The sequence below is a fragment of the Leptonotus elevatus genome, chromosome 8, assembly GCF_054856555.1.
Source record: "Leptonotus elevatus isolate MCC_2025b chromosome 8, RoL_Lele_1.0, whole genome shotgun sequence".
NCBI lineage: Eukaryota > Metazoa > Chordata > Actinopteri > Syngnathiformes > Syngnathidae > Leptonotus > Leptonotus elevatus.
In genome coordinates, this window is record NC_141246.1 from 18,058,850 (window position 1) to 18,071,483 (window position 12,634).

The 12,634-nt window shown below is 40.1% G+C and overlaps 2 protein-coding genes across 5 annotated transcripts in view; both read right to left on the reverse strand.

Moving 5' to 3' along the window:
• The window catches only part of myh11a (myosin, heavy chain 11a, smooth muscle), a 28,357-nt gene extending 23,934 nt beyond the window's left edge, over positions 1-4,423 (reverse strand). For 2 of the 4 annotated variants that reach the window (XM_086082443.1, XM_086082442.1), the window contains exons 1-3: positions 4,294-4,421; positions 996-1,362; positions 756-912 (exon numbers count right to left, since the gene is read on the reverse strand). In XM_086082443.1, the coding sequence (XP_085938569.1) occupies positions 756-912; positions 996-1,362; positions 4,294-4,388 (619 nt within the window). In that variant the 5' untranslated portion in view covers positions 4,389-4,421. Of the gene's footprint in view, positions 1-755; positions 913-995; positions 1,363-4,178 lie in introns of all 4 variants that reach the window. The other 2 variants (XM_086082444.1, XM_086082445.1) reach the window with 2 other exon arrangements.
• Positions 4,424-9,951: 5,528 nt separating this feature from the next.
• cep20 (centrosomal protein 20) lies at positions 9,952-12,632 on the reverse strand. The gene is made up of 4 exons (XM_086082450.1): positions 12,507-12,632; positions 11,891-12,088; positions 10,584-10,668; positions 9,952-10,275 (listed from the first exon to the last, which is right to left on the reverse strand). Exons 1-4 carry the CDS (start codon positions 12,532-12,534, stop codon positions 10,173-10,175), a joined length of 414 nt encoding a protein of 137 aa, XP_085938576.1. The 5' UTR covers positions 12,535-12,632; the 3' UTR covers positions 9,952-10,172.
• Between the last annotated feature and the right edge of the window lie 2 nt (positions 12,633-12,634).

Here is a 12,634-nt window from a genome sequence, read left to right on the forward strand (position 1 = left end):
TGGATGCGCTAGCATAAAAAAACATAAAACGTATAAACACGTCTTTGGTACATTTAAAATACAACTTATTTATACGTTTTTGGGAGCAAATGAGTTAAGCACACAGATAGAATTTAACGAACAACAAATATAAAAATGCGGCTGTTATCTTCCAAATTAATACATTTGGCTGAAAATGTAACCCATTTGCACTTTACTTTCTAACAGATGGTGTTTTGCTGATTTAAAACAAAACAAAACAGTACACTGCAGGCCTATATATTTTGGTCATAAACTATATAGAACACCATATTTGACCATAGCAGCAAAAAATAATTCCACATTCTTACACTATTAAATTTTGCATGCCAAACAACTAGGATTGAATGAAAGAAGGACAGGCTGATGGGACAGGAAATACTTTTTAGACCCCCACCCATCTCTCAACATAGATGTCAACTCCTCCGAGAGAACGTTCGCACGTCAGCAAGAGATCCAGTGGGCACGACCCCCCCCCCCCCCCCCCCTCTCCCCGAGTGCGCACGAAATGGATTCCATGGGAAAGCGGCCCATCTTAAGTCGTACCACGGCCGAGCTAGCATAGATTCATTTACTGTAAGCACAACTCTGCCACCAACACTACTGCCACCTCCACGAAACACTGACTCTCCAACTGGCCAGTATATTGACAGAGCTACTACCAAGATACTTTAGGGTCAGATTCTCACCAGTTCTGTGTGGGAATTGTCTTCGAGACACTGGAATAAAGACCATACCTTGCATCATGTTTCTGTAGGCGTTGTCTGTGATGGAATAGATGTGTGGGGGGACCTCATGCCGCTTCTTCCCTTTGTACATTTCCACGATCTTTTCGGAGTAAATGGGCAACATCTTGTAAGGGTTGACCACCACGCAGAACAGGCCTGAGTATGTCTGAGAAGAATGAGATGTTTGTCAAATCAGGGGGATGAGAAGGTCAAGGAAGTTGTTTTGAATGTGTTTCGGTGCATACTTACATAAATAAGGCCTGAGAAGTACCTCTCCCGGATATTGTGCAGCACCGAGGCCTCATTGAGGCAGGTGAGCTCGGCCATGTCTTCCACCTTGCTGAACTTGGGTGGGTTCATCTTCTGGATGTCGTCCTTGTTGACTGTCACCTTCTTGCCATTGTCCGCCAGCTCTACCAGGCACTCGTCGCCGTGCTCCTCCTTGATGCTGGCAGCCTCAAAGCCATGTCTTTCCGAAGGGATCCACACCAGTTTCTTGGCTGCCCAGTCGGCCTGGGCCATGGGGCTGTTCAGGAAGTCCTTGTCAACAAAGAGGAACTTCTCGTCCTCGTTTGGGCCCTTCTTGGACATCTTTGGATCAGGTGGGGGGCGCCAACTGGTGAAGCAAAGAAAATAACGGCATTAATTAAAACAGAAACAAAACCGAAGTGAGGCAGAAAATGGGAACTGATGTTGCGGAGGAAACAGTTGGTTGTGAGAGAGATTTTGAACATTGAAATAATATTTAACATGATAATAGTTAGTCCCACCATAATATGGGCAAAAGAGTAATGGTATTCTCTGATCTTTGTCCTGTCAGTGTGTCAACATATACAATTCACACAAACCCAGTCGTTTCCCCTAAACTTTGCAGATACGGAATAGACTTCTTCTTTTATTTAAACTGACGTATCTGAGAAAACTCTAAAAACAGCCAAGCTCCATGACATTTATTAACTCTAAGTCATCATTTAATTGACAATATCCATTTTTACCCGCTAACGCTCCCCCCTCTGTGTCTGTCTGTCTGTATGGAGGGGGCTTCAGTCTCGTGTTGTGATGACCATATAAGGGCCCCTTCTCTGGAGCAAGGCTCTTTTCTGCCTTCTTCCTAAACAGCAAGGCAAGTGAAGTTCCAAACAAAGCCCATATAGGGAATAATATGTCTCAAGCTGCCCTTGTCGTTTACTCCAAAATGATAGTAAGGCAGAGAGCTAGAGGGTTGCCTGGGACTTTAACAATCATGCTTCATAACAGCCCCTGGAGGAACCCATTTTTATATGGAACAGCTGATTAAATTATAGGGAGCACACAAGCACTACGGGAGAATGTAAAAAGCTTCAGTGAGCATGTGAGCGCTAGGCTTTATTGATGTGTCAAATGAGATTGGCCTTTAAACTCTTGAAGACAACTCAGTGATTCTAGGATTATGTCTGTAGAGTCAGCTGTCCACGGGCTGCTGCTTTGACCTCCTTTCCTCCATTTTCCTGCACAAGACTGGCACTCTCTAATAGAGTGGGAACGATGTAGAAAAAAGCCCCTAAAGCCTTCTAAGAAAACACAACAAGACCTCAGGGACATGGCAAAACAAACCAACCAAAAATGATGTAACACTATTAACAGGAGACAGAGACAAGCAATGAATGAACATGCTCATCAGGAAGTAATGATGATGCTGTGAGCTGATAACACCAAACAGACTTTTCCTGTATGAGCGGCCTGCTCCTCACACTGTTGAACTTTCCTCACCGCTGTGACTTGCGATAAAGCCTCCTTTTGCTCTATTGTGTCAACATAACGGTGCATGCTGAGGACAGACGTCTGAAATAGAGTTGACAGGAATATAACTTTGATATGACTGACTGGCAGACTTTAACATTGCAATTTTCAACTCTACCTTAATTCCTCTAGAAATAAGGCATGCAGTGCAAAACAAAAACAACAACAGCAAAATACCACTATTTTATATATTATAATTAGACCACAAACCAATGTAACGATATGGGACAGCTGCCCTAAAATAAGACTCTAAGTCATCATTTAATTGACAATAATTAATAACTGAAGTCAGTTTTTGTGTATTCCTTTTGAAATTCCGCAGTCCTGTTCAAAATGACAACATGTTGAGAGCTCATTGCAATTGATTCTGCATTAAAGCAACATGCTCTCCCCTCATTTTTATGACGATTTGCCCAGTAAATTAGTTAAGCATGGATGTGTAAATTAATGAAAATATTCAAGTAAATGCAGGAGATGGGTACCTACACAGTATGTTTGTTTAAAATTTAGTACTGGTCCCAATTTTAATAATGTTTTGGCTGGCAACCAGTTCAAGGTGTACCCTGCCTACTGCCCGAAGCCAGCTGGGATAGGCTCCAGCACCCCCGCGGCCCTTGTGAGGACAAGCGGTTAAGAAAATGGATAGATGGATGGATGCTTTAGTGTTTCTAATGATTACAAATTCATCACTGAATAAAAGTAACAAATATACTCCCTTATTCAATTGGTCACAATTAAAATACTGCCAAACATAAATGAGAAAACAGCAAATTATTGTTGACCAAAATCTTAATTTCCGTCAAAAATAAACAGAGACGGATGTCAACCCATGAGAAAAGGTGACCCTTGTATTTGAGTGGCCTTCGGGTCCTGTGAAGGATTTTACTCATTTCCTCTCTTTTCTGAGCAACATTCTTCCTGCATCTTTTTTTTAATAAACCTAAAATCAACTCGATCTAAATCACTCTGTGCTTAGATTAGGAATTGCAGGATGGGAAACAATATTAGTTAACAAGCGGCTGAAACTTGACGAAACTTGACTCATTAGTGATTATTAAAATGTCTTTAGCGCTGCAATTTGGTACAATTATGTTAATGTTGTGGAATATTTGTGCAAAAGCAAATTTATTTTTTAATCCTTGGGGCGTCGTGTAAGCTGTGAGACTGAGACTGAGTTTCATGACGACAACATTGCTGTTGTCCAGTTTACACAGTCGTTGAAAACGGCAGGAAACACTGCAATTAATGAAAATTTTGCTTTCATTCCAGTTAAGAGTTTAAAAAGAAATGTCATCACACTTCACTTATGATTGATGTGGTCACACTGCATATGGGAAGTAACAATTATCACAAATACAATCACATTTGAACAGCAATTTCTGTATACACTGACTTCCATCACTTAAAAGTTATGTCACAGTAGAATTAGTAGAACTATTAAAGTTCTTCTTTAATTGAATACACCCAAAAGTATCGCGTCTGAGACCAAAACAGTCTCAATTTCCTTCTTCAATATTGAGGGTTATTCATTTAGTCAGCCAGAGCAAATCAATTATCAACATTACGACAAACTTGGTGTTCCTTAAAAGCCTCACAATAAGCTCGTTTGACAAGTGCACAAAGCATCAGCAGCTAGACATGCAGCATACTCACTTAAAAGGAAGACAAGGTGTGCCGAGGGCAGCGTTGGATGCGGAAAGCTGTCAAACTGACAAGGTACTCCCCACACGAACAGTCCGAAAGACCGCTGTCAAATTGCGAGTCTTACCATTTTAACAAGTGAGCTGCACGCATGGGCGGAGCTGCACGCACACACATGGACTGGCCATCCTCCTTGTGCTTTCCTCCTCCAGGAAGTATCATCCCCAAGAGGCATTGGGCATGCGCATTGCTCACTCAGGCAAGTTAGAATGTGATGGCGAGAACCAGGAACTGGATGTAGATAAGAAAAAACAATGTGTTACATTTGCATGCCATGAGAGATAATCGAGTGTGCCACTGGAAATTATTCAGTGTCAGTTATTTTGAATCCAAAATAATTATTTTATAATAAAAATTGTTTTCGTTAATGTATCTATGCCAGGCACGTATACTAACAGGTAAAACAATCAAATGCTCACTCAATGCAGAAGGTACATAATTAACCCGTACAGCTACTTTTTGTAAATTGTTTGTGGTGCGCTTTCTGATTTAAAACACACGCCTTGGCTCAATAAAAGTTTAGAAACACTGAATTAGATATTAGCCATTTTGATAACTTAGCACAATGAAATGTATTTATTAATTTATTGACTTCTTATAATAAAGAAAATAATGTTACATTGCCTGTTATTAAGAGCTAGCTAGCGTTGGCTCAACTTTTATGCTGTCAAAATGTGTTCCCATAGCTTTGCTAACGTTGTTAACTGCCAGACTAACAATGCTAAATTAGCTAATGAAAACAACTTACAAAACACACCTTGCTTGTGTTTTTTGTTTTTGTTTTTAAGGATTAGACCAATTATTTGAACACCAGGTTGTTTTCAGACTGGCACAAGAGACCTGTTTTTTAAATTAGGTCATGTCACGAAGCTGAGCCGTGATTGGTTGTTATTTGAGTAACTGTGTTGTCAGCAAGTGCCAAATTGGCTGCCTCTAAAATGGATAAAAATGTGGATGCTTAATTCATGTTCCACAAACGCAATATTTATCAGAAAACCGTGTTTAAACAAGTGGGGCCGCATAGAACACATAGTAAAAAAAAGAAAAAAAAGAAAAAAAGTTTTGACTTGGCTTTCCCTTTACTTACTGTGAATGTTTCCCTATTTGCGCTGTGTGATTGGAGATAGAAAATGCGTCACATTAGGTACACTTGTACGTCAAAATGTCTATCCATCCATTCATTTTGTACAGTGCTAGTACTTATTCATGTCAGGGTTGAGTGGAGTCAGAGCCTAAATTACACGTCACTGAGTTGGGCTCTTAAACTACACTGCCTGCACAAAACTCAGCAAAATGAACCACTACACTATCAGATTAAAAAGCCTTCCTTATATGTAGATATATAACATCAGAGAACTTGTTGACATGAACGGAATACGTACCCGGCTTTATTCATCTTTAATGGCAGTGTGGCTTGAATGACATTGAATTTCTCATTTGAGAGGCTGAATGGATGCATACACAATCTATAGATTATGTAATCAACCTCCACTCCTCATAAGGCAAGTCGGCTGTCCCCTGCACAGGAACCCCCTTTCACTGGAAGACCTCAATAAACAAACTCATAATTTAAATAGTGTGTCTCCCACTGTGTGTGTGTGTGTGTGTACAGATCTTTTGAATTCCACCAGCGCAAAGAGCGGGACCCCACCCCCTACATCGCCTCCCCGCCCTCTTTCCATCGTCTTTCCAGTGGAACTTCCTATATAAGGACACCGTACTGTTTGCTCCAATAAATCAAGGTGCGAGTTGATAGCCAGAGTCTGTTCTGGCCCAGAGAGTGGAAGTGCTGGTGTGTGTGTCTATATTCATGTGTGGACCAACATGGAGGACCTTGGCGCACCCTCTGGCCTACATCAAGGAGGCAGCACCGATGCTCTCGAATTGGGAAGGTGGGTCGAGCTACGAGGAATAGGGAGGGGTGACGAACGAGACGGTGGGGCAGGGCGGCGGAGGTGGAGGCAAATAAAGCAGGAGATACACTGAACAGGAGTTGCAGTGTGTGCCATATAAGGAGAGAGGTTCTGTTTGGAATCTCGGCAGCTTTCTGTGTTACTTTCAAAGTGTAGCACAGACAAACACTAAGAGCCCGAGTGACTAAATATGGTCCAGTAGCAATTGTGTTGCAATAGTACTGGGAATTATCTTACATCAATAGGGATAATTGTTATTACTTGGAGTTACTGTAGACAAAGGCTGTATTCTCTCTTCCAGAGGATGCTATTTTCTCCCAGTTCCAGATTTGCATTCACTTAATAATAAAGGGTGTCTTCTTTATGTGGTGAATCCCGGCAGCCAGTGTGCGGTGAGAGATCATCAAGTGTGCTGCTGGAAATGATTCAATTCCCCTTAATTAGTCCCAAAATTAAACCATTGCTACAAGTCATGTAGGCTATCTTTGTTACTCTATCTATGCCATAATAAAATGCTTATTATTTAACATGTCTTCACTTTTTGTGACATTTTTGTTTGGTCAAGTGCCATGAGATTTTTACATATGTGCCTTGGCTCGGTAAAGGTTGGGAAATACTAAGTGACTCATTTCCTCCAACCACAATGATATCACTATTTGTTTTAGCTTTCTAGTAATTTCTTTAATGAATATGTTGCTTGCTACATTAAGGTCTCTTCCTCATCTCAACTATACACTGCAAAAAAAGAGTAACTAATATTTACATGAAAAAACTTTGTACAGTTTTTTCACTCTTTAATTCTACGTAAATTTTACAAGGAGAGTTTTGAGTACATTTTGCCAGTTTATTTCATTAAAAAAAGCTACTCAAGCATTGAGGAATGAATGAATGACCTTCACCTTGGGAGACAGCCACTCTACCACCCGAGCCATGCCACTCTTGCTGTTTGCCACTATACTGCATTGGTACAAGGATTCCACATGACACCATCAATATTCTAACATACAAAAGGAGCGGCATGGCTCAGGTGGTAGAGTGGCTGTCTCCCAACCTGAATGTTGTGGGTTTGTTCCTCAACCCTTGAGTAGTTATATATATATATATATATATATATATATAACATAAACTGGTAAAAAAAGCACTCAAAACTCTCCTTGTAAAATGTACTTAGAATTTCTGAGTGAAAAAACTTTACTTTTACTACTACTACTTTTACTTCTTTAAAAAAAAAGAAAAGTTTTTCAAGTAAATATTAGTCTTTTTTATTTTATTTATAAAAGCGCAAAAATAACACTTCAAACTCCATGCAGTCCATGCAATTCAGATACCAGTTCCAGTGCAAATAAAATTGTCTAGTCGGGTCGGGGTAGTTCTTGAAATTCTTGAATTCAAGTTATCCATCACATGTAGCTAAAAGAAAAGAAACCTAGAATTCTGACATTCAGTGGACATTTGGACAGTGTGGTAAAATTTTTTTAAGGTGGGAAGCATTTCAGTTACTTGAAAATGGCTTGCAACCAGTTTTAGGGTTTACCGTCCCTGCCTCTTGCCCAAAGTCAGCTGGGATAGGCTACAGCTAGCTCACCCGTGACCCTAATGAGGACAAGCGGTATCAAAAATGGATGGCTGGATAGTTACGTAGTTGCATGGAAACCGCATAGTTTAGGTATTTGTTGTTTTTAGGTCTAAGAGTAACTTTTTATTTGTAAAGTTAATGTCGCAGGTCCCTCGATCCATCCACATCCATCCTATTCTATACAATACCCTGTTCAGGATGATAGCAGGTGCAGAAGTCCAACACGGCTAACTTTGAGACTGGTTGACAGTCAATTAGAGGGCGATTGTGAAAAACACAATGAATGGAAATGGATCCGACAGCTGAATCAAAGTTAGCTGTGACCCGCGACACTACCAAGTTCTCTGAATATATTCAATTTGGCGTGGCACAGACAGCTCGTCCAAAGAAGAGCATCAAGGTGCAAGGAGCAAAGATGAAGTCGACTTCCACTACCCACCAATTGGACATTGCTGGCTAGTATAGTATCACATCTTGCTACATTAAGCCAAGCATTTTTGATAAATAAATGGCAGCATGGTGGGTTAGCGGACGTGCCTGCCTGATAGTCTCTAAGGCCCTTCCGAGTGGAACGTGGATTTTCTTTCCCTGCTTGTGTAGGTTTTCTCCAGGCACTCTAGCTTGAACATGCTAAGGCTGGATGTCATTTCTTGGACAAACTGTATAGAAAATGGAAAAAAGGTGATAAACACATCGCTCATTTCTTTTTCCCCCACCATCACAACCATAAATGGCCATCAACTAAATATATTTGTGAATATGTCTGACCCCAATGGAATTCATTCAAGCCCAAGGGCAAACGTGAACATACCGTTTTATAGTCAAAGAACACTACATTTAATATTTATACAAGTGTCTCTTACATACAACAGTTTTATAGTGCGGAGGAGCAGTACCATCAATCATACGGCTAACTGCCAACTGACCAACCACTGTTCATCTTCTTCCACATATATAGCCATTTACAAGAGAGCCCTCATATCAACTGCCAATAAATTAGGTGACCATGCCACTTCAAATAAGGTTTGCTCCAAAGCAGCTCGAGTCCAACACCTCAACATTGAGGGGAGAAAATAGATTTGGAGAAGAGGAGGCCCACAATCCAGTTCATCCCAGAAGTGTATGCTAGTTTTGAGGTCAAAACTATCAATTTATTTCACACCAAGCTCCTTGATTTCCATAAATCACACACATAATTAATCAGGAAAATGCAGCAAAGACATTGTTAAACTTAAAGAATCGTTTCAAAACCGTTCGTAGTTGAAGAATGTTACTGAGGACACAAGTAGGATGTCTATGTTTACAGTCGATGATCAGGACATGAAACAAATGGTCCGCTCTGTAAATAATCAGTTCCACAAGTTGTGTGCGATAAGAATGTAAGGTTCCCTTAAATGGCAAGGAGGAGGAAATGCAAAAATTGCGGGCTTGTTGTTTTGGGTGTTTGTAATGTGCAACGTCTCTCTTTGCCATTCACATGAGTGATTGGTTTTTGTAAAATTAACTTATTGCACACCTATTTTGGATTGAATGATCTATCACAAGAAGGTCAATCATATGTGACAATTTTCAAAGTGGATTTTGAGAGGGAGTCACAACTGATATAATGCTGCATTCAGCCCATTTAGCTCGAGGTAAGTGGCTTCAGTTCCCACTCGTATATAAATACATAAATGTGTGGATGCTTGGCTGTCTGCATACATGCCCTGTGATTGACTTGAGACCAGTCCAGGATGTAGACTCTAAAAAGAGAATTTTTGAACCAACTTAAGTTTCGAAGGGGAATTGTTGACCAACTTAAATGGTAAATTAAAAAGTGGTAACGCACGATTGAATTAAGGTAATCCAAAGTGAATATATTAAAATTAACATTAAATTTAATGTATTGTAGTGTACCACTTGAAACAAGTTGGTCAACAATTCAATTTGTAAACTTAAATTGGTTCAACAAACTCTTTTTAGAGTGCAGTCTGCCTTTTGCCCGATGTGAGCTGGGATATACTTCAGCTCCCCACAATCATGAAAAGGATAAGCATTATCATCCACGATCGCGACCCTAGTGAGAATAAGCGATACAGAGTATGGATGGAATGGAAGTCTAATGGATGGAATGGAATTCCTCTGCATTAGGTACATCAATGTTATGTTTGAAAGTTTTGGAAACCCTGCTTTAGACTTATTTTGGGCAATAGTGCCATCGTATGGTTGTACTCAGTAAGAACAGCACAGCTCTGAATGGCTTTAAAAACATTTTATTTTAAATACATTAATGAATACAAGGGGGAAACGGGAAGTGAGGAGCCGAGCAAATGCAAACACACAACATAATATAAACAGATCATGTGTGAATTTGCAAGTTCAAACAAATCAGCATGATGAGATGTGTCAAAAAAAACATAATGGAGATTGAATGGGGTGAGTCCATCTTTTTTGGTCCACTGTGTGTTGCTTTGTGTGTCAGCTGTGTCCTGTGTTGCTAGCAGAGGTGCCCCTAAGAAATACCTTCCGTCCATCATCACCGCTGTTCAGGAAGTGCGACACCAAACCATACAGAAGAGGCCTGGAAAGCCCAAGAAAAACAAATATATAATTGCTGAATAATACTGTATTGTTAATTTTAAGGAAAATAAATTGGTGACAACGTAAATGATCAGTTAAGTACAAAATGTAATTGTCGAAGAAAAAATCGAATAGGGCAATGACACAATCCCTTTGCTAATAAGCGTGGAAGCTAAAACAAAAATGTGGTTATGTAAGCTGTGTGTGTGGAATATAATGATGGTGAAGATTCATAGATCTCTCCAACAAATGACCAAAGGTCCAAAAGATGCGTACTGGAAGTTTGTGTGTCCTGGCAAATCCACTTACACCGACTTGGAGCTCATATCCTCAGCAACTCTCAGCTCGCTCGCCAGAAACTGCCTGTCCAGGGGAACTTGGGGTTGGCCTGACTCTGGGATAACAAACAGAGCACAGTTTAGAAATACTCTCTGACTCTTCTCAACAATGGAGATTGGTCATGTTTCAAAAATGCGCAGCTGTAATCTGAAGTAAAATCCCTGTCAAGTTTTGTTCCACTCAGTTTCCTACTTGGCTTAGCATGTTGACCACACTGCAATGAATCCAGCGGGTTTCATAACAATCTTCTTGAGCAAAACAAGTCAATTGTGACACGTAAGATCAGTCAGGTTGAGACAGGGTTGCCAGGTTTGTGTTCCTGGAACAGGGTGTGATCTTATCTCACTGACGATCTGGCAATCTCAGTGTGCACTACGATTAATATGTAATGTTGATTTGGTGACTTTGTAGTAGTAATGAATAGAAAACTAATGATCAAAACAACATTCAAATGTTGCAGTATTTTAAAATTAAGCGCTGTATTTCATTTTACTAATATATTATTGACAGTATTACATGTGAATATTAATGAACAGTACCTCATGAGTGGATGTACGGCAGACCAGTTGCAATGTACTCATGATTTGAGCCAGTACAATCAGTGATGGGAAGTCAAAAGTACAAATATTTTGTTACTGTGCTTAAGCAATCTGTACTTAAGTATCGTCTTATTCTTCTGAATTCTTAATTTTGCACTGTACATTTGATAACGGATAAATGATTTTAAAAAAGTCATAATAGAAATATTTTAAGTCCTCAGCAGATGTGATTCTGATTGACTGATTCATTGAGACAGGGACAGCCGCAACATGGAGGAACGTGAACCAACATGCATTAAAGATTATATCACTACAGATTCAGGAAGATATTACCCATCCATGGCCTTAAACTCAGTATTGTTTGATGCTGTTGACTTCAAGAATGATTTGAAGCAGGCATGTCTTGTGCCAACCTAACCACCGGTGTGCAAAAAAAATTGTCAATACATGCAGGTAAGGTGTATTTTTAAAGTCATTTGCTAAATTATTTTGTTTGTTTGTCAGTTCTTCAGCTCACAAAGGGACACATGTTTTTGTGTCTCCCTTCTCAGTACAAGCACCAGTAAAACTAAATAGTAAAAGACAGAAACTATTTTGTGTGCAGACTAGAAAAGATGTTTAATTTTCTTTTATCTCAGCACAGGAGTTAAATCAGTACGTCTACTTTTACCAGAGTATCTGTACTTAGAACAGAATGTGAGTATATACAGTATTCAGTGTAAAAGGTCTGAGGCTCACCTGCTGTCAGAACCGACGCCGTGTGTCGGTACTTGTTGAACTCCAAGTACTCCCGGATGAGCTCATTGATGAGCAGGTTTTCGTGGGACAACGGCGGACGCTGTTCGCGTTGGTCATCGAGGGCACCGAACACTTCCGCCCGGATGCGAGCCTTCAGTTGGCCCAGCACGCCGCGGCGCTCCAACGTTTCTCTCACGGCTAAAATACGTGTAATTTAACGCAATGTCAACATAATCTTGTACAGGGGTCCCTGGAATTTTTATTGAGATAGTGGATAAACAAACTGTGGTCAACCAGACATTGTCAACTAAATGTCCCCAAAACGTAACATAAAACATTTATGTATTTATTTTGTATTATCCCAGTTACAATAACTATGTCGCCTTGAAGCACGTTTCAGTAACAGAGGCACGTTTGTGTTTAAATGCTTCGAAATTTCTGAACCCAAATGCACCATAGCTAGCATGTTAGCATGCTGGTAGTAATTTATTAACGTCGCGTAAATATTGAAGTACAGTAAGCTGCGTTGTTAGCAGTTGCTCCACATAAAGGGCACCGACGAATAGCTTTATTTGCGAGACTAAAAAGCAAACAAATAACAACAACGAGCACATACCACATTTCAGTTCAGTGATGGTCGCCATTGCAACAGGAGTAAACAAAACAGCAACTCTTCTTCGTGAGTCTAATTGGGATTGACTCGGCGTCTTCTGCCATCTAGCGATTATTCTACTGTAGTCTAGT

Coding starts and splice junctions, on each gene's coding strand:
- cep20 (XM_086082450.1), bottom strand. CDS start 12,534: ATGGCGACCATCACTGAACTGAAATGTG. Junction 10,669..11,890: donor GGCGTCGGTTCTGACAGCAG/GTGAGCCTCAGA, acceptor TTGTTATCCCAG/AGTCAGGCCAACCCCAAGTT. Junction 10,276..10,583: donor GATATGAGCTCCAAGTCGGT/GTAAGTGGATTT, acceptor TGGGCTTTCCAG/GCCTCTTCTGTATGGTTTGG.